The 26,115-nt window shown below is 37.8% G+C and overlaps 1 protein-coding gene across 1 annotated transcript; it reads left to right on the top strand.

Moving 5' to 3' along the window:
* Positions 1-1,049: 1,049 nt before the first annotated feature.
* On the top strand, positions 1,050-25,879 carry Slc30a8 (solute carrier family 30 member 8). Its single transcript, XM_048359003.1, has 8 exons — positions 1,050-1,120; positions 5,915-6,114; positions 11,464-11,610; positions 14,668-14,821; positions 18,945-19,095; positions 21,257-21,362; positions 24,044-24,178; positions 25,734-25,879. Exons 1-8 carry the CDS (start codon positions 1,050-1,052, stop codon positions 25,877-25,879), a joined length of 1,110 nt encoding a protein of 369 aa, XP_048214960.1.
* The last annotated feature ends 236 nt before the right edge of the window (positions 25,880-26,115 follow it).

Here is a 26,115-nt window from a genome sequence, read left to right as displayed (position 1 = left end):
TGAGTTTTCATCAGAGGGAATGCAGAGGCAATGAGAATTCTGTGGTCTGGAGCTCACCTCTGTTCTCTGCTCTGCCCCCAGTCATCCATCTATTAAATCTTTGTAGATCTTTGGTCCACATACAATACCTGCTATATGATCAAGATTTTCTGTGCCCTCTTTTATGTGGAAAAAAAGTGCTTCAGAAATAATATGTCAGTTCCTGGGAGTATGTGAATTGCGGGTCTCTAAGGAGCAACTTGGAAGACTTTATTCCTGAGAGCATGATAGGTGAGCCTGACAGAGTTTCCTGGAGTGAGTCTTAATCCTCAGCAGAGGGGATCTCAGTGAAGGAGAACACAGTTCACTCTCCTATTTCTTATACAAGGGAGGGGACCTGTTGTCACCCATAAGGACAGTCTGTCCTTCCTATAGCCTGTCAAAAGTGTTTCAAAGCTGTGGGAAACAGGCTTAGAGCACAGTGTGCAGTAACTAACTAATGATCCTTTTCGTCTCTCCTTCAGTACGAAACCCCCAAATAGTCCTACGGGAGGAGAAGCACATCTTGACAGCTGTTTAGAGATCATCTCAGAACTAAATCAGAAAGAGGGGTATGGGCAGGGGAGGGGCGGGGGAAGAGAGAGAGAGAGAGACAGGGAGCAAGCGAGAGAGCAACTTTATAAAGGGCAGATGGACAGCTATTTGCTACTCATTCAGGTGTGTGTATTGTAAAGGTCAAACTGCTACATCAGCATTTAGTAGAAAAACGTTTGAACTCCTTTACCCTTTAGAAAGTGCAATCAAATCACACAGACATAGACACACACTAGTATTATACCTACAAGTGTCCTAGGAAAGCAGTTACTGTGGGTGAAAGAATGAGGCTAGGTGGTATTCCAAGAGGAGGTAATTTTAGTAGACCTACTAAGAACACGGATGAAGGAGGCTCATTAATTTAAGTTCTAGCAGCTTATGTATATTTTCTTTGGAAAGCGTGTGAATCATTTCTGTGCTACTTTGCTTCCAAAACTGGACCGTGAGCTCAACAGCTTCCAGCCATTCCAGACATCATGGAGTTTCTTGAAAGAACTTACCTTGTGAATGACAAAGCTGCCAAGATGTATACCTTCACACTGGACAGGTAACAGGCATCTGTGTCTGCTTCTTCATTTTATTCTGCTTTAAGTATTCAATAAACCCCCATATTTTATTGCTGATAAATGGTAAAGTTCTGCTCTGAAAATTGAGGGTGATTTGAGACATTTTAGAAGTGATCCGCTGATTTGTATAATTTATATCCTGAAAAATGCAGTACTCTATATAAATTGGTTTTATTTCTTAAATGTAAATGCATAAAGAAAGCATTTTATTAAGGTGTTTTACTTCTGTAGCTTTTCTTTTTTTCCTGTCCTTTTTCTTCCCTTTGGTAGCTTTTCTTAGATAAAATAGACATATCCAATCTAGTATGCTTATTTTTCTCTTTCCTAGATTATTCCCAGATTTCCCAGCTTCCCAGATTTCCTAGAATCTTCCCTAGATTATTTAAGAGAGAAACTAACATTTATAAAATTATAATTTAAGAATGTGTGCCATTAATATAATTTCTTCTCTGTTCAAAACAATCTCTTGTGCAAGAGAATATCTTCCTTGGCTTTGGACTTCTGAATCAACAATGCCCTATGTCACGAGGTTCTTCACTCACAGGTCTTCTGCTCAGCCTTTAGTTGCTGAAATACTGACTCTTCAGAAAAGTGTTCTCCTACCTCCTAAGTTAACGTCATTATAGCATTGTGACTATAGATAACAATTCTATGCAATCTCATGCATGCACAACATAGTTCAAAACCCTAGCAGAATGTTTTCAATATACAGAGATAACAAAAATTTGAGAAGACAAATATGTTTTGCTTGACTTAAACACAGCACAACACATACATGTATTGAAACATCCAATGGCATTCATAGGCATAATTTTTATGTATCCGTTAAATTGATTTAATTAAGGATAAAGCATCTTCTAATGTCCTCTCCCAATTTATTTTACTATAATTTCTGTTAATATTGACTAAGTGATTGGTTATTTCTTTCTTAGATTAAACTGCTTACTTCTTTCTTAGATTTCTTTGTCTTAAAACACAGCAACCTTCGCACATGTGAGAGAGTAGGAATGTTTCAAGTATGCAAAATATATTCATTAAATGAATGAGTAGAGTCTTGGAAATATTTGGTGAAACCTCAGTTTTTGACCCTTCTTTTCATGAGACTGGTGATTTGAATTTCTTGAGGAAGGTAATATGAAAGCAAAAACAGTACTGTCATGTCAAATATAGTCTACATGGAATAAAAGGTAAAAATAAAAATATCATCAGTACTATTGTGAAAACAGGGAAACAACAGAGCTTAACTGGAAGTGGCACTGTGGATCAAGTGGTAAAGCACTATAGCTAGCCTTGAGCTGAAGCGCTCAGGGACAGTGTCAAGGCTCTGAGTTCAAGTCCCATAACTGACAAAACACAAAAACAAAAATAGACCTTAACCAACCAAAGTGAAAAAAAAGTTTCTGTAAGGTTACAAAAATAAAGTCATTTTCTAGGTTCTATTTTTGCAGATGAACTCCAAGTTGTAGGCTATTTGCATAAGGTTCTTAAAAAACCTTGCTCTGTTTTTTTTTTGTTGTTGTTATTTGTTCTTTATCTCTTCCTTTATTCTTTTATTGTGTGATTCAGTCTCTCTTTCCTATTCTTCAATGCTTTCATCATCCTTGAAGGCCTGGGAATTTATTGAGATTTATTCATCAATTGTAAATTCATACTTCGTTTTGTGATGCATCGTGGCATTCACGTTTTATAACCCACTTGTTCAAATAGTACTTCTTAGAATTCACATCATTTTTCAGATCAAGAGCCTCTTAGGCATCTAGAGACACTTAGATCACTTTGCTGTAATGAAAAGATGAGGAATGTAGTTTAGCTTTGGTTTACAACTACTTTCAGAGTCATAGATTCTTTTGTGAGCCCAGAGAAAATGGTGGGCTCTTGTCCACATCATAAGATACAAACATACGTACATATAAGAATATAGCAAATTTCTTTCTTTTTATGTATGTTATGGTTGAAATTCAGTGCCTTATTCTTGCTAGGCAAGTGCTCCGCTGCTTGGGTTATATCGCAGCCTTTTGTTTTCTGTTTAGTTTATGGATAGGGTCTCACTTTTTCTCTGCATGCTCCTCTTACCTCTGTTTGCAGCACAGTTGGGATTATAGGCATGAGGCACCATGCTCAGACCCTAAACAAGTATCTAATTTCAGTGAACTGCCTGTGGCTACCTTTTGGATTTCTGCCTTAGTGTTTGCTTCAAGGAGCAAATTCAGCTCAGAGGGTACCCATACAGGTTAATATTAGAGCCTAAGAATGAAAAAAAAAATAAAAGAAAACCTGCATCCAAAAGCAACCATTGCCTGTGCTTTCCACACTTCTCTTGGTGTTGTTCTCTATACTTTCTTCTTGCTATTTCTTTCCAGTCAGAAGATCCATGAACAACATGAAATAAAGCTTAGCTTTATATGATGAGACAGTGTCACAGCATGGGAATGCACCTGCCTTGGTCATCCTGCCTCTTGGCTCAAGGAGAGGACACCTTTGCCATGCTTGCCATGCTGCCGTGGCTCCTCTGAGTTAACAGCCCCTAGTGACCACAGCATTCTGTGTTTGTTGAGTAGTATGCTCAAAAAAGGTGCACATTACAGTACAAAGGCAAAAAGTAACTTTTTAGAGATATAAGCACTCTGTCATTTTTTCCAAATGATTCTTTTTCTCACAAAGATTATATAGATCTTCTCAAAATCCAAAGTGCTATTAACCTTCATAGAAGCCTTCCAAAACTAATTTGATAAAATAAAATCAAAATCATAGGAAGATAAGTGCCTTTGGACCAAGTAATTCCCTTTCTAAGATTACTTATTAAGAAATAATAAAATATTGAGCAAAGATGAACCGTAAGAATATGAATCATAGCTATGCTTATATGAGCAAATAATTAGAAAAGAGAATTGCTGAAAAATAGAAAATCAGTTAACTATGCTATGGCATATTTAGATTAAATACATTTTTCTATGTGTATGGAAATAATTATATTTGAGATGTAAGAAATTAAGTAAATTCTTGCTTCTAGGAATCAGGTTCTGAAGCGGTATCTCCTGTAGAATTCTGCTGTGACACTGTAGTCTGATTCATATCAATTGCAGTCCTTTCCCAGACTTGTGACCATAGCTTGCATAGAAGTGACCTCGTTTTCAGTTCTAGGAGTCGGCATGGTTGGATTTAGCCATGTGTCTGAATGAATGGCCTAAGCCAACTGGCTCATTCATATTCTTACAGCTACACTAGTTGGTTTTCATTTCTCCATATTGGGATGCACCTATAGAGTCCTGTATAGCATTCATAAGAGGAGATACTCTCCTACATGAGAAAAGAAGAACACAGTCTGATTCCATCTGTCAACCTTTCCACTCCAATGAAGAAAATAAGCCTGAACTTAAAGCATGGCTGTGAACAACAGAGAAATGGATCAATAGTCCTCTCCAAACAGTGCCCAAACCTTGTACACTTTAGATGCTTTCAGTCATAAAACTAAGAGTTTCCATTTGATTATTTCTACAACACAATTTTTGTTTTCTATTCTTGCAAACAAAAACATTCTAACAGAGTATAGACCCAGTTATGTCAAGATGTATATTTGTCTATCACAAAGCTATGTAATAAGATAGCAACAATGGTTATCTCTTAGAAGTATGACTCTTTTCTCCTTTGTGCTTTTATGCAATTCTAGATTTTCTGTAATGAATATATATATATGGATTTATTCAGAAAAAATGAAAATATAATTTGTCATAATAATACTCATCAGCTAAGCCCAAACCATGACTGTTAATTCCCAATGATGATAAACCAAATGAAATAACTCCTCAAGCAGAAGCTAATTTATTGTGTTCTTAAGCTTCCAAAGCCAGAAATGCAAAATTTTTAATTCCAAGAAATCTCATCAATACAAACAAGTTAACCAATTTTTAGAAATCTGATTACTTCACCATCTGTGGACTTTGACATCTACAACAACTAAATATTGGTTTTGAGTGTGCTGACACTGAGAAAGGAAGGCTGTATGTGATCAGGTGGGAAAACAGTGTGTCTACAATCCTGCCCTCTTGTTTCCTGGGGATTTGATGTCACTCAGATAATGGCTTTAACTGTCTGGACCTTAGTTACAGCTAAGAAACTGCAGTTAGGCTGATTGTTATCTACAATATTTCCATCTGTGAAATTCTAGGAGTCTATAAATTGTTCTGAGTTATGCTTTCTATATGATAGACTGCTAGTCTTTGCCTACTTTGGAAACTATAGGGTTTCAAATCTCATGGTAACACTGAGTGGTAGAGATTGCCTGAACCAGGGTAAGAAAGGTCCCTGACAGTTCACAAGGACTTAGCATGAACATGTTCAGTGATCTTATAATGACCTTCATCTAAACTGGAATCATTGCCTTATGAAAAATATTTTACAACATCACCTGGTTATTTTATTACACAGTGTCTCAATATTTTCCAAGTAAAATACCTGGGAAGGTCTTGCATTACTTTGCTATTTTCTCCCGTCTCTTTGATATCTCTTTGATCACTTTGTCAGCTATCAATCATCAGATGATATTGACTGGATACACACTTGGCCAAATGAAAGTTAAGCTTGTAGTAGTTGTGAATTTAGAAGGAATATTTTTATTTGTTCCTTACACTTGGTACTTCTTGTAGCAGAGCTGTGAATGATGACGCTAACAAATTAGCAAAAGTCATTAACAGTGGTTCTGTGAATAGATAGTACCATCAGTAAGTTGTTTGCTTGTAACTATGTCCATTCCTTGCTCCTACCAAACTTGTCAATAGTGTGGAGCTTCAACACAAACCTGTGAATAAAGATCAGTGTCCTGGAGAAAGGGAAGAAGAGCTGGAAACAGAGGGCATCTATCATTGCCACAGCAACTCAAAGGCCACAGAAAACAGGGCACAGGAGCAAGTGCATACCAAGTGGAAACTTTGTGCTGCCTCTGCAGTATGTTTTGTTTTCATGATTGCAGAAGTTGTGGGTGAGTATTATTAGAAATAGCTTGGGATTTTTGGGTGTTGCATAGGAAGGACATCAACTTGAAAAGAACTCAGCAAGGCAAAGTTTACTTCTGCAGAAGGGTGCACCATCAGCCAAAAATCTGGCAAGCAGGCACACAAAGCAGGCTGCTCCCTTTCCATCTCTAACTCAGCAAGCCTTGACCCTCTGCTCCCATTGGCTGAGTTCAGGTTCACAGTCTGCAAAAGGGTGTGGCTTAATTAATAGGATGTAAGTAAAATTCAAGGAGCTTCTAACAGGATGTCTTAATTAAAGTGCAGCAGGAAAGGGATGTAAATAAAATGACTAAGGCAACTATTCAGGAAAACATAGTCTCATAAGATTAATAGAAAGGAAGCACACTACTTTGATAGAAAAGGTGCTTTTCTCACAGTATTGTCCAAGAAGTATTGACACACAAATAAACCATATGTCATTATGGGAGGGTTACTTAAGTTCTAAAAACACTTACTTAAAAGTGTTAATATTCTCTGTATGTATAAAGTAACAAAATGCTCAGTGCACATAAATAGAAAGAACAAATTCTATTACTAGCCTACATTTCAGTGATAATCTCCAGTAACATTACGAGATATTTTATACAATATATTTTCTATGTATGGCTCACAGGTTTTTAAACCTAATTAAAAATATACTAAATGCTTTTGACCAGTTAAAAACTGGTCTTTCTGGTTCACCCATTCTAAAAGATTTCTAAAACTAGAAACAATGCTTGATGGACATGGATATTTTTCTTACTTCCTCATATTGCCAAACTGCTATCCAAAAATCTTGATATGATTTGCATGTCTGCATCTACAGGAAGGTGATTCAAATATTCATATAAACACATTTTAATGATCTAAAAACCTTGTTAATGTACACTGAATATTTAATTTTAATATTCATTTCTTTAATTGTTACTCAGAACATTTTTACATGCTTGTTATTGGTATGTATTTCCTTCTGCTATGAATGTACAGCTTCTCTCTTAGTATCTATTGATCACTGGATTTCAGAGAATTTTCTAAGTCCATATATTTATCTATGGTGTTTAGTAGAGTGTTAAAGCATTTCTAGTAGTTCTCCAGTTAACTTTTAATTTTTGTTTTGGCTTTGAGATGTTTTAGGCTTTATATAGGTTAATGTATAAACCTTTGCATTTTGATAAAATTTCTTTCATTACTCTTTTATTATTTTAGCACTTAGCAATCTTCTCTTCATCTACCAAAAAGATAAGTGCTTTTTTAGTTGCTTAAACTTTTCATTTAATTTTTATATCAGTATGAAATGAAATGCAGTATATGCTCTAAGAATTGAAAACTTTTTCTCTAAATAACTAGCCAACTTTTCAGCATCATTTGTGACACAATTATTTCCCCATTGTCATTTGATATATTTTAATCATTTATTCACTTCTTTTGTTTTTTATTAGCCTCAATTTCATTTTTTTTTTTTTGGCCAGTCTTGGGCCAAGGACTCAGGGCCTGAGCACTGTCCCTGGCTTCTTTTCACTCAAGGCTAGTATGTAAACTAGCTACCTGAGCCATAGTGCCACTTCCAGCTTTTTCTGTTTTATGTGATGCTGAGGAATCAAACCCAGGGCTTTGTGCATGCAAGGCAAACATTATACCCCTAAGCCATATTCCCAGCCCTCAATTTCACTTTGACATGTCCATTTATGTACCTCCATACTGATTTCCCTAGTGGTTGCACTAGTGTACAGTCTTGTCAAGAATATGGAAGGGCTCCCTTTCTCCTATATATTTGCCAGCAATTGCTATTATTTTTGCTCTTGATGATGGCTGTCCTGACTTACATGAGAAGAACTCTCAATGTCCTTTTGATTTGCATTTCCTTTATGACTAGAAATGTTGAGGATCTCTTCATTTATTTACTGGCCATTTGTACTTCTTTGGCCAAGTGTTTGTTCAGTTATCTGCTCACTTATTAATTGGGTTGTTGTTTCTTTGAAAGTTTAGGTTTTTGAGCTCCCTGGGAGCTTGTATTGCCAAAGTGTTTATTAAATCTGAGAGTTTGAGGATGGAATCTTTATGGTCCTTTAGGAATGGGATCATATAATCAGAAACTAGGGATAATCTGACTTCTTCCTTCTCTACATGGATCCCCTTTATTTCTTTCCCTTGCCTGATTGTTCTGGCTACAGGTCACTAAGCCATATTCAGGGTGATAACTGCCACAAAATTGAGTGCAAAGAGGAGGAAGAACTAAGGTAGAAAGATACAATCTTAGTGTGTCCAGTTTTCTTCCATTGGCTTTTGAACCTATTGAGTTGGGAATGCCTCTGATTGTTTGCAAAAATTCCTCATTGTAGAAAAGCCAGAAAGCAAGTGGATCAATCTGATTAAAGTTCAGTATGGGCATGTGTATCATGGGGAAGCTCATTTGAATAATTAACACTCTTTAGTAAAATGAATATTAGAATAATGAAACATGTTTCATCTTGGGTATGGATAATAGTAGAAAGTGAGTAGGTGAATAGAGAGGGTAGAGAAGGACACATATTGTCATCAATCATGTACATGTATGAAAATAAAACAATGAAACTTGTTGAACTTGGGTTGGGAAGTGGAAAGGGGGATAAGGGAGACTGAAGAAGAGCATGAGTCTGATCAAGAAACACTGCATGCATGCATTTGCGCAGTGAAGGATGCAAGGTATTATTGTTAGAGAACACTTTTCTTTTCAGTCCTGTCCTCTAGTGTCCATGGAAAATGTTATGGGGATTGAATGCCAACTGGCTAAATTTGAGTCCAATGCTCTCCTGCAGCCACCTTTACCCCATAAACGCTAAGTAGAGTCTATTTCTAGTACTGAATCCTACCTGTGTCATTCCTGCCTTGTTGTTGAATAATCCACAAATATGATCACTACTGCCTTAGTTAATGCAGTTGCCCTGATTTCTTTTACCTTTAAGTTACATTTAGCTCTTAGCTTCGCCTCCTTCCAAATCATCCTTTACAAAGACTTCCCTCAAATACAAACGGCACATGACACAACCTTGAGTCTGAATTTTAAATAGACCCTCTTAATCCATGGTGAATTAGGACTTGACATAGACTGCTTTCCACAAATGTCTCAGCCCCCTTTTCCACTCTCATTTCCAATTTTTCCTCGTACACACTCTTTCTTTCTTCTTTCCCTTCCTTCCCTTCCTTCCTTCCTTCCTTCTTTCCTTCCTTCCTTCCTTCCTTCCTTCCTTCCTTCCTTCCTTCCTTCCTTCCTTCCTTCCTTCCTTCCTTCCTTCCTTCCTTCCTTCCTTCCTTCCTTTTTTTGTGGGGGGGGGCAGTCTTGGGGCTTGGACTCAGGGCCTGAGCACTGCCCTTGGCTTCTTTTTGCTCAAGGCTAATACTCTACCTCATGAGCCACAGAGTCACTTCTGGCTTTGTTTATGTGATGCTGAGGAATCAAACCCAGGGCTTCATGCATGCAAGGCAAGCACTCTACCACTAAGCCACATTCCCAGCCCTACACACTCTACTTTCTGCTCTTCCAGAAAGGTAACGAGTTCTTCCTTTTTTCTTTGTTCCTATTCTTGAGGGAAAAAAAACCCCAAACCTTTTTTCTTTCTAATTCATACTACTGTTTTCTTTGTTTCCCCCATTATTCTCTGTTCCTTAGAGTATTAGTGGGGCCTCACAGCAATGAGTGCTAGGAAATCACTGAATAGAAGGACTATAATTTGTTTATCTTTATGTTACCTGTTCCTGTTACCATGCACAGCAAGGACTCAGTAAAGACTCACTTCATGATTGAGTTAATTGTCAATAATACCCCGTGCCTATAGAAGCAAATGCAAGTGCAACCAAAACCACCTCTTGCAAACCATTTGCTCTATAGCATTCTGCAGTAGGCACGGATTTCTGGATGGTTCTTAAGATGAATTTTGATGGTTGAAAAAATGATTGTGGGGTCCCAGTTCTCCATGATCATGTGATTCTTCTAAAGCAAGCCCTATTTCTTTCTCAGTTGCGTCCTGATTTCAGCTGAGCCTGTTGAAGTGTTCCCATAAGACGTCTTTTCCTTGACATAGCCACATTTCCAGTATAGCACAGAATCATCATTCACTGCTGAGATTGCAGCACGTAGCTTATCTGCATCTAGTCATTCTCCAGGAAAGAAATAATGAATTATTAACACAGCTTTATTATCAGAATGGAGTTTGGCAGATAGAGCAACATTAGTGGATAATTGGAAGGACAGCTGATTTGTTAGCAAAATGTTGCCTTTTGCCTAATGAATCATTCTGATTTTTGCACTGACAGCTCAGTAACAAGCTTGAAGACTACTTTGCTTCAGACCATTAAACTTTGACAAACCAGTTATTAACTACAGCTAGAGCCAAAGTCTGTGGGGATTATTGCAATTATGAGCCATCTATGTAATTTTTTTTTATCATTAGGCAAGACAAGGTGAGTCAGATGATGGAGGAGCTGATGACTGACAGTCTTGGTTGCTTTGTAGTACACAAGGCAATAAACAGTCGCAGGAAGGGCTAATCAGTCAGCAGAAGCTCTTTGCTGGGAAGATGTAGTGGGAGCAATAAAGGTTATTGCTCTCAAACAAGGAGTCCACTCAGGAAGAAAAGGACAAGGTTTTTCTCTTCAATTTCTATTTTAGATGCTGGGGGTCTTTTCAAAGGAGAATTAGAAGAAAGAGGAAACACATTAAATGGAGAGAAAAGCAAGACTGAGCTCATGTGGCTTGGGTTTTATTCTCATTCTTTATTGGCTTGTTGTTACATTCCACATGCCCTTTTGAAAAGCATTGTGCCCATTTCCTTTTCTCTCCCCACTATTTATACAGTGATCTTATACTGAGGTAGATAATAGAAATTAGTACAGCCATGGAAACAGGAAAGCCTATGCTAAAGTTACATGTCAATTAACAAGAAAGTTTGCAACCTCTGGTTTACATACAGAAGTTAGACTGTCTGCCTAGAATATACCACTCTTTGGATCTGATCTACACCTCTCTACCTTATCTTCTGTTGTAACCCTTTTCTGAATCTTGATGGCCAAGTCTAAGGGGATGTCTTCCATACATGCACCATACTTTCCAATCTTTCTTCCCTCAAGAACTGTTTCATTTTAGAAGTTCATTTTTCCAAGTTCAATACCCAATCTCTTTCTGGGTCTGTTTCTTTGGCACATTGGGAAGCCCAAGTAGACTAAATCAGTTTGAAAAAAAATGCTCTCTCTTCTGAAGTTGTTGAGCCTATAGTATTTTCATTAACTCTGGATAGTCTGCATATGAATCTAGTTACATTCTGGACCCTTTAAGTCAGTGTGTTATGCTTTGTATCCCATAGGTGGACATCTTGCTGGGAGTTTGGCTGTCATCACTGATGCTGCCCATCTCTTAATTGACCTGACCAGTTTCTTGCTCAGTCTCTTTTCCTTGTGGTTGTCATCAAGGCCCCCTTCCAAACGGCTGACATTTGGGTGGCACCGAGCAGGTATAAATCTATTTAACAATAGTGACAAGATAGTTCCTCAGAGTTAGACTGAGGGTACAGGTTAGGAACAAGAAATTCCTTCTAAGGGAATGACTCTGATGCACAGGGTAAAACAAACATGAATATAAGAATCACTGTTCTTGATACTTATTCAGCAAACAGCCAGATTAATGGTGCTACCACTTCTCCCATGGAACAAAGGGAAGATGTGCATCACGTTAGCAGCAGCATCATCTCTTAGGTTTCAGTGCTTATTCACTAAATTAGTCTGCATCCTTGAAAGAGAGAATTGATTAAAGTTCTTGCCATGTTGTGAAATAAGGCCCACAGAGCCCAAGAGAGTTGTAGAGACTGAGCATTTTTCATAAGGTGCTAGCAATGGCATATGGGCTTTCCTAGGCATATATAGCAGTCATTCCTATGGTTTGAGTGTTGCTTCCCAAACTCATGTGGAAATTCATTGCCATTCTGATGATACTAAAAGATAGGACCTTTTGGCAGGTGATTAGGTTATGAGGGCTGTGTTCTCATTAATAGATTAATGTTATTATTGGGGGAGTAGGATTCTGATAGAACAAATGAGTTTGGCTCAATTTCCTCCATACTTTGTGTGTGCTTCCTTGCCTTTCACCATGTTATCATGTGGCATGTACATTGCCTTTGCCAGGAGCTGTCACCTTGGTGCTTCCCAGACTCTAGAACTATGAGTAATACATTTTCCTTTATAAATTATCCAGTCTAGTGTATTCTGATATGCCAGCAGAAAATGTACTAAAATAGCCATTCTGTGAGTGCATAGCACAGATGACTATATGTTCACTCAATATCAACCCCAAGAAAGAGAGAGAAGGAGGATGAGCTCCTTTCTTGGAGTTATTTCTTTTACTACAGGACCTATTTGCTCTTGTGTAAGTGGTAGCCCAAGGTCACAATAAGGGTTTAGTCGTTGGGATTGTGTTTTAATTTTGTCTACTTTTCATGCACACACACATTCCAACACAGATATCCAAAGCAACTCTTTGCCTCTGTTATTCCTTATATCAGCTGGAAGAAATTTTGCCTGAATTTTCTGTGCCTCAGGGGAACCATAGTTGCAGTTCTGTTTTCCCACTGATGGAGAAATCGATGTGAAGGGGTGCCATCCCTCCTTCTTATCCCTAGTGGCTTGCTGACATTCTTCATTGTACTTTGTTTATAGATCCCTGCTTTAATATTTACATGGCACTCTCAGGGGGCACGTGGAAATCTAGATTTCCCCTCAGAATACCTGCCTTACAGGATTATGGAATCTCCTTATTCTATCTTAACTAATTATATCTGCAAGAATCCTAGTTTCTGTTCTATTCTATTTTTTTTTTAAGTTTGAACTCATGGCCTTATCCTTGCTAGGCATGCACTGTACTACAAGAGCCACAAGTCTGCCTGCCTAGGAGTTCTATTTTCTTTTCTTTTCTTTTTTTTTTTTTTTTTTTTGGCCAGTCCGGGGCTTGGACTCAGGGCCTGAGCACTGTCCCTGGCTTCTTCTTGCTCAAGGCTAGCACTCTGCCACTTGAGCACAGCGCCACTTCTGGCCATTTTCCATATATGTGGTGCTGGGGAATCGAACCCAGGGCCTCATGTATACGAGGCAAGCACTCTTGTCACTAGGCCATATCCCCAGCCCCTAGGAGTTCTATTTTCAAATAACATTAAAATTTGAGGCTTTATGATGAACATTTCCATATAGGAATTTTGGAGGGACACAATTCAACCAATAACATAAGTCAACTTGTTGTACAGGTAGGCTGTTATTATACATAGGTTACAGGTAAAGAAACTCAAGCTCAGATGGGTTATATTACTTGGATAAAATCATATAGTTAGTGACTTGCAGGTCATATAGGTCTGACACTTTAACTCATGACCTAAACATTTGCCCCAGCCATTTCAATAATGTGAGAATAAGTTCCTCTCCTGGCAAGTCAGATGATTTTTAGTGTCATATGAACATGAATTACACATCATGATGTGCAATAGAAAATAAATAAGCAAATCAAATTTGTAATTTCATAGGTCACTCTGTTTAGGAAGAAGACAGATATGTGCAGTAAATCTGTTTGAAGAAAATGTGAAATTGCTAAGAAAGGTAGCATACGAACATGGCAAAAAAAAATCACGAAGAATGTGTGAGTGACTAGTCTGAAAGCAATAGTCAAATAATAGGAGTGCTGCTTGAAAAAAGACCCGTGTCTGGCACTAATTTAAAGGGGGTAAAGACAGCAATATGGCATGTGGCTGACCCGTGACTCCCAGAATGCTTTCACACCTGTGTGGAGTTTTAGAATCTACCTGTGAGACTGAGGCATTAAGGAACAGTAACTGAGCAAAGACACTTTCCTCAATGGACAGATTGAGCACTACGTTAACTTCAAATATTAATGCAAATGTATCCATACTGATGTTTCTTTGCCTTCCTGTTGCTCCCAGAAGGCATTTAGAGTATAGATAAGCCCCAGAGCTTCCTCTGTGTTGACAATATGTTGGGCTGGCAAATGCAACTTATTTTCATCAAGTATCCTCAGAAGCCTTCCCTCTTTACTATTTTATTCCACTAAAGGTGCTGTTACTGGCAAGTCATAAATGTTTTATGGGGAAATTAAGAGTTTCTAAACACATTTTCCTCCTTGTGTCTCATTATTTCATCTCCTAATAGGTTTCGATCATTTTAGCACCTGTTTAAATTAAAATCCCCAAGGAAAACAGTGAGGGCAGACAGCAATTAATCTGTTCTAAAAATTTGCTGGAAATTACTTAGAAATAAGGAACATAATGAACTCAGACACTTTTTTTTTTCATGCATGCAACCTTAAAGTGCTTCATCTTGGTTCTCAAATCCATCCACACTTTTTCTTTGTGAAATGTTGATTGAATTACTTTACAACCTCTTTTCTGAGGGCAAAAGAAAAATGTGTTTAGGTTCTTGTGGGGAGTAGGTGATGTGTCAGAGGTTTGGGATTTTTTTGTTTTTGTTTTTTTTTGTTTTTGAGTGTGGCTGTGTTTATGCCCTTGAATCTCTAGAGATCCTCGGTGCCCTGCTGTCAGTCCTTTGCATCTGGGTGGTGACGGGTGTGTTGCTGTACATGGCTTGTGAGCGCCTGAGGTACCCTGATTACCAGATCCAGGCAACCATCATGATCATCGTTTCAAGTTGTGCAGTGGTGGCCAATGTTGTGTAAGTTATCTCTGTACTAAGTGCCTGGCTGACTCATCTTCATCTCTATCTGGACAAGGATATTAAAAAGGAATTGCTCTACTCAGGAAGAGGCTACAGACCTAACTCATAGTTCCAATATCTAAGACTAAAAGTCAGGCCCCAAAGCATCATTTTTCTTATATGTGGAAGCTAGATTTAGCTTCTAAACTTGTAAGTAAATATGTTGGGTTGGTATGCGAGTGTATACAAATGTATTGACTGAAATGGTGTTGATTCAAATGAAAACCAAATAGTGTAATTCCTTAGAAAGGCAAAGCCCAAGTTCAAAACCAACAACAACAAAATAAAATATACGTTAAATATCCCAAATACCTGGAAGTGGGTCCTTGAAAGAGGTGGGGTTGGGTAAAGGGGAAAGAGGTAGATGAATGAAGAGAAGATGGGTGAGAATGCAGTCAAGAATCCAATGTATATCGTACAAAATTAAGAAGAGTAAGGGAAAGGGTGGGTAAGAAAGAGGTGGGTGAGAATGTTGAAAGGGGCGACATTGGTCAAGACACAGTATGTTCATAAACTGTTTTGTTAAATGTCGACTCCTTTGTACAACTACATAAAGATAATTACAAAACTTATGAAAACAAAAAATGGTAAAAAAATAAAAGTAACTTTGTTCATTCTAAATTACACCAAAGGATTTAAAATATTGGCATTCAGTGTTTATCAGTTCTCATAGTTTCCAGTGTGCAGGAGAATTGGCTGGGATCCTTGGATATACTGTTAGGTCAAATGCTCACAACACTCCAACTTTACAGAGTAGGAAACTGAAGTTCAGTGAGGTTAAATATATTGGGTAGTGTACAACCAGGATTTGAATCAAAATTCATTTTCTCAATATCAAGTTCCTGGGAAATATCCTCTGTTAATGCATGTTTATGTCTCCGTATGAGATGTAACTTTCACCTGTTCAGTTTAGTAGGTGAACAGACTATGAGTTTTCACAGAGCTAACTTGGAAGCGATGTTAGAGTTTATGTACTTCGGTTTCCCTTTTGATTTTGAATTCTTTTGTAATATCTTCACTAAAAATGGTCATATAACTATATACATTTTTGGAGTGTGAATGTGTGACTCCAAGTTTAGGAATTTGGAGAATTTTGAATTTTCAGATTAGGCATGCTTAACTGATAAAGACTACAAAAATATTTTAGAACAAAAAGAAAACTCTCTAGATATCAAGCACCAAGGAATATTCACCCTCTACCACCTAGTTATCATTTGCCTATCATTCAGAGAAGCTTGCTTTATGCTGGGAGTTTTGTTTTATGTGAAAACGAAGACAGCAGTAATAGAAGTGAATTTTAACAAAGGATGTGATGGAATTTCTCCAATCAGAGGACATGCCAGCATGGACAGTTTGAAATTTTCCCCTTACATCACTCTAAGAGTCTTACCTTGTGACACTGCAACTCCTCATCTTTTAGTATGTGGAAAATTACTTAAAATCCCTCCGGTAAACTATATAAAGGATGTTAGTTGATCCTCTGTCACAAACTAGATCCTATCTCCTACCAGTTAACTTGAAACTGAGCTTTACCTTGGCACTGGAAGAAAGAATGTGGGCAGAGCAATGTAAATCTATCATTTCTAGTTGATAAATGCTCCAGAGCCCACGTCCTGCGGACTGGGGGTCAATAACATCATCTTTGTATAAGGAGAACAATATGTCTTCAGAGAAGTAGGAAGAACTAAAGTATTAATAATTTCCTGCAAGGATTATGTCGCAGAGATGGTGTCGATGCTACACAAAGATGAACGAACAACCTAGTCAACGACCACATTAATCTGCGACCTTAATGATGCAGCCTGACTTTCCAAATTGATAACATCCAATTTTTCTTTCTTTCTTTCTTTGTTCTAGTGCGCCTGCTGCTGAACATTGATGGTAACATTGCTAGTATTTTGCACACTTAGAAAGAGAGTGAAAAGTCCTGCCTTCCCTGCTCAAGGAGGTAGTTACATATGGATGAAGGCACTAAGTGACTAGAATGCTTCCTTAAAGATCTGAGATTGTGGGTTTCCAGTGTTACTAAAGACTGTACTATCTGAATACAGAGATATCAGAGCTACAATCAGCTCCCTGGGGACCCAATATCGGGACAGATAGTTCCAGTAGAAGTTGTGACAAAAGTTGCAGACAGAGCCCTAAGGCAATTTATTGCACACTACGTTTTTTTTTTTCCAAATTTTTATTATAAAACTGATGTACAGAGAGGTTACAGTTTCATACGTTAGGCATATATTTCTTGTACTGTTTGTTACCTCATCCCTCATTCCCTCCTCGCCCTCCCCCTTTCCCTTTCCCCCCATGAGTTCCATGAGTTGTTCAGTTCATTTACACCAAACAGTTTTGCAAGTATTGCTTTTGGAGTTGTTTGTATTTTTTTTTTTACCCTATATACCACTGTTTACCAGTATACATGGTTTCCAATGTACTCAGATAAGATACAGAGTTGGTGTAGGTACAACCACAGGAAGGGGATACAAGAGGATCAGCAATAATAGAGGCTACAGTTACACATAGTACGTGACAGTAGTTACAACAGTGATATAACAATCGTTTCCATAACATGGAGTTCATTTCACTCAGCATCATCTTATGTGATCATAAGGGTATAGCTATTGGGCTCTTGTGATCCTCTGCTGTGACTTGCCTAAACCTGTGCTAATTAAAAGCACGCTAGGGTTTTGTTGTTGTGTTTCTTTCTAAAACGTTCTCTCCCCTCAGCCTGTTTAACTCTAGCATAACCTTTTGATTTCAGCTAAGTTTATCTATTTCTCTAAGTCAAACACCTTTGTGTGATACCATAGTACCAGCTCTTAGAGACAGCATAATTAAGGATCTCTCTCTCTCTCTCTCTCTCTGTGTGTGTGTGTGTGTGTGTGTGTGTGTGTGTGTGTGATCCTTGTCTTTATCACAAAACCCTACTGAGCTACACATCTATTTGCACTCACTTTATGGTTCCAGCCTTTCACAATGTGTGGCATATGAATTCCCAAGTATGTTTTCCTTTATTTTTAAATAATCTGTGTTAAAGAACAATTGGCAATGTGATAAGCAAACATAACAGATATGGAAGAAGGGATATTAACTGAAAGTCTTAGTGGGATATTAGGGGACTTGGCTCATATGTAGTCAAGAATAAATTTCTACCCGAACACTGACAATCTGAGAACTGTCTGCTGGAATAAAGGGATCTTGGTAGACAACAGTTATGTTGCTTTCTGGTGATGGATTCAGAGTTAATAGATATTTTGATGCAAAAAGACTGGGATACATGGTATGCCAAACAATATGTCTGGGCTTTAAAATCTTTGTTTAAAAATGTTAGAAAGAGATTACAGCCAAAATATTCCTTGCTGGTCATTTGTGAAACAGTTCTCATTTTGCCTTTGGTCTAACCCCCCTCCTCCATCCCCTTTAAGTTGTAGCTAAATAAAATCAGATGCAAAATTTACAGAGCATGTTACTCTCTCATCTTGACTTGGAAAAGAGATGTTAAACTTTACAATGTGATGTATATGTGCAGGTACATGTATTGGTGCTATTATAATAAATGAATGTATTTCTGTCTTTGGGTATAACAACATACACAGGACTTTCATCATGGGACATTAGGCAATCACTCAAATACTCATGGGGATGAATAAATTTAAATAGTTACAAACCAAACCTTGCTACAATTTATTGCTTATTTACTCCATCCTAATGCCTTGTGCATTTGAAACTAATACATTTAAATTTCACAAAGTTCTACTTTAAGCCCAGCTCAGTGCCTGACATTTAGCAAATGAATGAGATCTTACCCCCTTTTCACTGTCCAATGCATGGTTTTCATCAGAGAAACAATGCCTTCTGGTTTCCACAGAAACAGAGTAGCATTAGGTGAATGAATTAGAAAACTGAGGCAACTTTTTGTGTGAAAATTTAAAAATTCTCGGATGCATTTATATTCAAGTATCAAACACAATTATCTAGCCATTTGCCATTTTGGAAAATACGGTGTTGCCAGCTCCTTCAGTGTGCTGCACAGGATTTTAAAAGTTAATCTTCTGTGTGTTCAGAACATTGTGCTCTCTTGCAGACTCGCTGTGGTTTTGCACCAGAGATGCCTTGGCTCTCCTTTCAGGGAAGGACAAGCAAATGCCAGTGTGAAGGTAGCTTTTTTGCATGCCCTAGGCGATGTATTTCAGAGCGCCAGTGTGCTTATCAGTGCCCTTATCATCTACTTTAAGGTGAGTATGCTTGTTTACCCACCATCATCATAAATACATGGACTAGATCATACAGTTGCCAATCCTCCAATATTATTAATATAAACAACCTGTGTTTACCTGTACAAACAAACTACTGTGCAAGAGTAAAGCAACACTCAAAGCCTGAAACCTTCCTCTTTCCTCAATTCCTAAGAACAGTTGGCTTTAGCGTTGAGGCTGCTGGTTTTTGAAGACAGTAATTCCTTTTGTCATGATGTTAATTAAGATGGGAAGTCATGAAACTATGAACACCTTAAGGTCCTCTGGTTGTTAGCAACAGAAGCCATTTCTGACTCATTTAAGCAAAATGTATACTTTAATTTTTGTATTATTAAATAGTTGTTCAAAGCGGTAATGATTCCATAAGTAGTACAATGCATCTTGATCAGTGTCACTCATTTTGTTGTCCTCCCCCATTACTCCTTCCCATCACTGTAGAATTACTGGCTGGAATTTATTGAATGTATTCAAGTATTGAGCTCAGGCTAGAAATAAGGAAAACTTGAGTTATCTAGATTAAAGAAGACTATGTAACTTTAATCTACGCACCATACTAAAATAGATATTAGCTCAACAATTTTTTTCCTGTTCTTGTCATTGCTAAAGATTGACATTTCTGGGAAGAAAAGTCTAATTGACCTAGTTTGGGTTTCATACTTGTTACTTGGTTGGGAAAGTGTCAAAGGGAGTCACTTGTTTTCCCCAAACCAGTGTTAGGTACAAAGTACAAATTGAGTTGGGATTCTGATCCTGAACAATAAATTAACTACCCATCTCTACCTTGCAATATCACGAACAGAAGCAAGTAGGTGTGGTAGGTAGGGCAAAGAAGGAAAATAACATTTTGTTTTCTTTTATGTTACAGTTGGGTTGGAACTCATTGCTTTGTACTTGTTAGGCAGGTTCCATACTACTTGAATCATGTCTTCAGACCTTTTGTTTTGGTTGTCATTGAGGTTCTTGTGTTTATTTCAAGGCTGATCTGAACCGTCATTCTCCTATTTCTATGTCCCACTTAGCTGGCTGTCAGGACATGCCATGGCACAAACTTATTAATTGAAAAGTGTTCTCACAAACTCTATGCCTGGGCTGAACTTCAACTACAGTCCCGAACTACACCTTCCAAGTAGCTCAGATTATAAGCTCCAGTTACTATAGCTGACCAGTTCTTTCTTTTTGCATCATGATTGTTCAACTTTCAGAGGCTTTCCTTTTTTCATTTTTATTAACATGTAAAAAGGTGTAAGTGACAATGACATATTTGAAGTCAGGTAGACAGAAGGCTCTTTGAAAGTTTGAATTCTAAGGCAAAAAATAAACCAGTTTAAAATTATAAAGGTTATTGGAATTTGAGAGTATCTTACATGATGATAGAATTTGATGCTGAGTTTCTTTGAGACAAAGGAGCATGGATTTTTCCTTGGCATTGAACCCCATTAAAGGCAGAACAGCAGGTATTTCTCCCAGATATCCATGGCATCAGTGAAAAAAAAAAAGAAGGATGACACCTTGGCTTATACCATTAGGACTACATCAAAATGCATGCCTCAAGTATGCATCATACTGTAGAGGAAAAGAAAAGCTAACCCCAGTCAGTCAATATCAAGGGCATACTTCTACATAATCACACTCTTTCATTCTCTCACCATAGCTACAAAAGACATTGAATAATCTGGGTAGTGTTGTATATTTTCGTCCCGGACACTTGACTTCATTTACTTGAGAAATGTTGAACTGGGTCTTTTGAGAGAACACTAACGTGACTATATCTCACATTTATTTATTTATTTATTTATTTATTTATTTATTTATTTATTTATTTCCTATATAGCTCAGAGGTCTCTTGCCTCTGGCTGTTGGATTACAGGTATGTGTCACTGCTTAAGGTCTCACTTTAGTACTTAACTTAGAGAGGAAGCACGTCCAGTTATCTCCAATTTTTAGCTATTTATAATTTAATGCTAAAAGGAAGAACTGAATCTTTAAGAAGAGCATACTTTCTTCATTTGGATTCTAAGGGCAAGATGGATAAATAAATGACCAAGAAAGGAGAAAACCAGGGAAGACGATTTGCGTCATTAATCAGGTTTCCTTGATAGGAAGTATAAAATCTCTTAACCTCATTTGCTCTAATTTTCAGCCAGACTACAAAATTGCTGACCCAATTTTCACGTTTATTTTTTCCATCATGGTTTTGGCCAGTACCCTCATGATCTTAAAAGACCTCTGCATCTTGCTTATGGAAGGTATGAGTGATTTCATTAATACTCCTAGGATCAATGATTTTCTTTCCTTTAACCACAAAGGGAAATGACTGTAAGGTGTAGCCTTTGCTAATTTCTTTAATAGATGAAATTAAAACTGATTAGGGATTTTTATGCAAATGTTTTATTTACATGGAACCAATTAAAAGTGAATTGGCTTGTTTACAACTTTAGCAACTGTTAAATGATATCTCATGGTATAAAAGAACACCAAATGAAAATTATAAATATAACACTGGAAAGAAATATTGCAAAATTATATATCTTTGCTGGGTGTAATTGTAAAAGATCTAAGAAAAACAAGAAACCTCTCAGGTAGCATGATAACTGAATATCTGAATCTAATCACATTTTATTTATTTATATTTAATTTTTTCTTTATTGTCAAAGTGTAGTACAGAGGGGTTATAGATTCATATGAAAGGCAGTGAGTACATTTCTTGTTCTACTTATTACCTCCTCCCTCATTCCCCCCCCTCCTGCTCCCCCTTTCCCTCTCTCCCCAAGAGTTGTGCAGTTGGTTTACACCAAATGGTTTTGCAAGTGCTGCTTTTTGAATGGTTTGTCTTTTTGTTTTTTAGCTCTCGTTTTTGGTATTCCCTCTCCCTTCCCCAGTTCTAATACCTGTATAAACAGTATCTAGGGTACTCAGATGAGATACAGTGGTAGTGGGGGTACAACCACAAGAAGGGAATACAAGAGAAACAAAACTAAACAAACCAATGAAACAAACAAACAGAAAAGGAAAAAGGAAAAAAAGTACGAATTCACATGGCATGTTGAAAATGATCACATTTTAAAGTACAAAAACACCAGGGTTAGTGATACTCACAAGACAATATGTTAGAAATTAATTGTACAACTTGGTGGGGGGAAGTTAGGGGACAAGAAGGTGGGAGAAAAATGAGGGAGAGGGTAACAAATATGACAAGTAATGTACTCACTACCTTACATATGTAACTGTAACCAGAATGTACATCACCTTGACAATAAAATTAAATTGAAAAATCACTAGGGTGACCTTTTATTTATTTATCCAGCAAGTGTTTACTGGATCTGACTGCTAGATAATGTACTCAAAGGAGAGTAACACCAAGTGGTTTTGTAAATATTGCTTTTGCAATGGTTTGCCTTTTTATCCGTTCTCTCTCCATTTTGGTATTCCCTTTCCCTTCCCTAGTTCCAATACACGTATATACAGTATCCAGGGTAATAAGATCAGATACAGTGATAGCAGGGGTAAAACCATGGGAAAGGAATATGAGAGAAAAAAAAGGATATGGCTTCACATGGCATGTTGAAAATAATTACAACAATGATATACCACTTGTTTCCATAACTTGGAGCTCATTTCACATAGCATCATCTTATGTGTTTATATGGGCATAGCTATTGGGCTATTGTGATCTTCTGCTAGGACTATCCTAGACATGTACTAATTGTTCCCTATGAGGGAAACCAAAGTGTCCATGTTTCTTTGGGTCTAGCTCACTTCACTTAGTATGATTTTTTTTTCCCCAAGACAAACCATTGCAAAAGCAATACTTACAAAACCATTTGTTGTAAACCAACTGCACAACTCTTGGGGAGAGAGGGAAAGGGGGAGGGGGAGGGGGGAAATGAGGAAGGAGGTAACAAGTTGGACAAGAAATGTACTCATTGCCTTACATATGAATCTGTAACCCCTCTGTACCACCCTTTGACAATAAAGAAAATAGTTTTAAAAAAGAGAAAGAAACAGAGAATTTGTAACCCTCCTTTTTCATGATTTAAGCCTTGAAGAATTTTTTTCTGTCAGGAATAATTAAAAATTCCCTACAGTTTGGGTTTAGTTTTGATCACAGTTCATATTGCTTCATGGAAGAAACTTTGAGCAGCAGAAGAGTCACAATACTAGAAGCAGATTAAAGTTATTTAATGATAGTCACAGAATGTGTACGAAGTGAAGTTGTTGTGTTCTAGTAACAATAGCAACCACAAATCTTTACTGAGCACTCTCCGTGTGTAAGATTTCTCCTAAACATTTTATTTACAATGATTGTGTCATTTAGTAGCCCTAAGAACTTAGTAGTGTACTTATCAATGTTAGAGACCTCTTTTAATACTGTTCTTTAAGTAAGTGGCTGAATAACCAACTCTGTAGAACATTATAATTAACTAAGAACAGATATTTTCTGAATTCCTTCTCAAAGCTGCAATGGACACATAATTTTATCCTTCTTATTTTATTATAAATATGCTAGAATCAGAGAATTTTTACAATTTGAGCAATCTCACAATAGTTGCCTTCAGAATGCTAACCCAGAATTTATTGTTACCTAACGCCAATATGTTCCATTTTGTTTTCCAGCATGTGTGAAAAGATTAATAAGAAAAGCATAATTATTTTAATAATGTAATAAGGCTTAAGGCTTAAAAAATAATGTAATAAGGATGATTGCTATCGTTGGCTATTGCGTAGTAAATTCTACAAGTATTCTGTTTGTGAACTTTTGATTAATGGTAAACCCTTTAAAATAGCTTGATTTGTAAATACTTGAAGTATGAAGCTAAAAATATAGGGGCAAGTTGGCATTTGGGTTAGGACTTTGCGGTCTGTTTAGCCATCTCGGTGAACTATATGCAGCTGAGTAAAAACAGCCTCCTGCTCTTACTTTTTCCAGGTGTACCAAAGGGCCTGAGTTACAATGGCATGAAAGAGCTTCTCTTAGCAGTGGAGGGTGTGGTGTCAGTGCATAGCCTGCACATCTGGTCTTTAACAACAAACCAAGTGATTCTCTCAGCCCATGTTGCTGCAGGTCAGTGAATATTGTAAACACTCTGGACAAGATCCAGTCCTTGTCCTGAAAAGTCAGTAATTTCTTTTTCCTTTGTAGAGCTGCCCTTATTGTCTATGGCCTGTCAAAACAACTGTCAAGTATTTTGCACTGCCCAGGGCCTTTGAAATCCAACCCACTTATCAATGTTGTCATAGTAACAGTGATCCAGATGGCACTCTCCTTCAGGGCTGATCGCAGAAAGTAGAGAGGAGACAGCACCAAGGGCTAAATGTTTCCCCAGGTACAGGGATTAGACTCTAAAAGGTCAACTTCACCTGTTGGGCTTGGTGCTCTCTTGGTCAAAAATAAGAATACCAGAATAAATCTTGACTATTTCCTATGCCTAAGACGCACACTAAATATAGGAAGAGGAAATACACAGGCCTTCCCTTTGAAGTTCTAACAAGCTACCAGATGTGCTGGCAAAAATTATAGCAGGTCCTTCAGTGAGTGGTTAGCACCCATGTGAAAAATATCTTAGGCTATTGGTTTATACCAAGATACTTCCTGTTTCTTACAAATAGGAAACAATTTTGTCCCTGTTATGTCCTAGGGCTGGAAGAGTGGAAAGTAGATGATCTTTCAGTACTTAAGAGAGACTTCATGCCAAGCAAGGATGATGTTAGTCTGCTAAAGAAGTTACTGAGAGGCAGGAGACAGAAGAGCTGGTGACAGTCATTTGAGAGCTGTATTTTCTCAGACATCCTCGTCTTCGGGGGTTCAGATCTGGTTTCAGGGAATTTACAGCATCTTCTACACTCATGTTTCACCACAAATGCAAGCATATAGTCAACAATCGGGTTACAATGGAGGGGCTGTTCCAGACCCCAGATACCAGTTCGGACAGGAGGAAGGATGGCATTGAGGGTTTCTGGTTTAAGAAAAATCTGCAGGGAACTCTAAATGCTCTCTGAGCTTGTCACTTCCCCTTGATATAAATTCTACTTAAGTCCAAAGATTGCAATCTGAGATCCCTGAGATTGGTGAGCAGGGGTGTATATGAAATAATAGAATTTTTTTGGTTGGTCATGGGGCTTGAACTCTGGGGCTGGGCACTGTCTCTGAGCTCTTCAGCTTAATGCTAGTGCTCTATCCCTTGAACTACTGTGCCACTTCTGGTTTTCTGGTGTTAAATTGGAGATAAGAGTCTCATAGGCTTTCCTGCCCGGGATGGTTTTGAACTCCCATCCTCAAGTCTCAGCTTCCTGAGTAGCTAGGATTACAGGCATAAGTCACTGGTGTCCAGCTCTGAAACAATAGTTTTTCTTTGGCACTTTCTAGGGCTCATATCTCGTTCAATACCCAGCTCCAAGATGTACAAAGAACCAGAGATACGTGTGAGCATGAATGTCCCCTTAGTGAAAGGTCTCAACTACCTCAGTGTCCCCTGTAGCTGTCAGAGCCAGTATTGTGTCTTCTGAGTGCAATGCCTGTGTCCTCCACAGGCCTAAAACAAAACACTGAGAACTGAAGTGAGCTATCCTCCCCCTAGAGTGCAACCAGTGCTGATCTCCCTGTGGTCTTTTGTCAACAGAGGCCAGCCAGAACAGCCAGACTGTGCAGAAGAAGATTGCTCAAGCCCTACAAAGTACCTGCACCATGCACACACTCACCATTCAGATGGAATCTCCAGTTGACCAGGATCCCAATTGCCTTTTCTGTGAAGACCCCCAGGACTAGCTCAGTTATATTGTAGAGTAGCAAGCTGTTCTACAATTTCTGGTACTTAGGTAATAGGCAAAGGGAGAATGTTAGAGAGTCATGATTCAGAACAATGTATATTTGCTTCTTTGTTATTCAGCTCCATCCAGAATGAAGATTCAATTAGATCCATCATTCAATTGGGTTGTACACTCACCAGTAGCTGTGTGAAGTTATGGAAATGTGTGTAGAGATTATTTCTAACTGGAACTGAA

The sequence above is a fragment of the Perognathus longimembris genome, chromosome 12, assembly GCF_023159225.1.
Source record: "Perognathus longimembris pacificus isolate PPM17 chromosome 12, ASM2315922v1, whole genome shotgun sequence".
Lineage (NCBI taxonomy): Eukaryota > Metazoa > Chordata > Mammalia > Rodentia > Heteromyidae > Perognathus > Perognathus longimembris.
The sequence above is the reverse complement of the archived record's forward strand: the minus strand, read 5'-3'. Positions and strand labels throughout refer to the sequence as shown.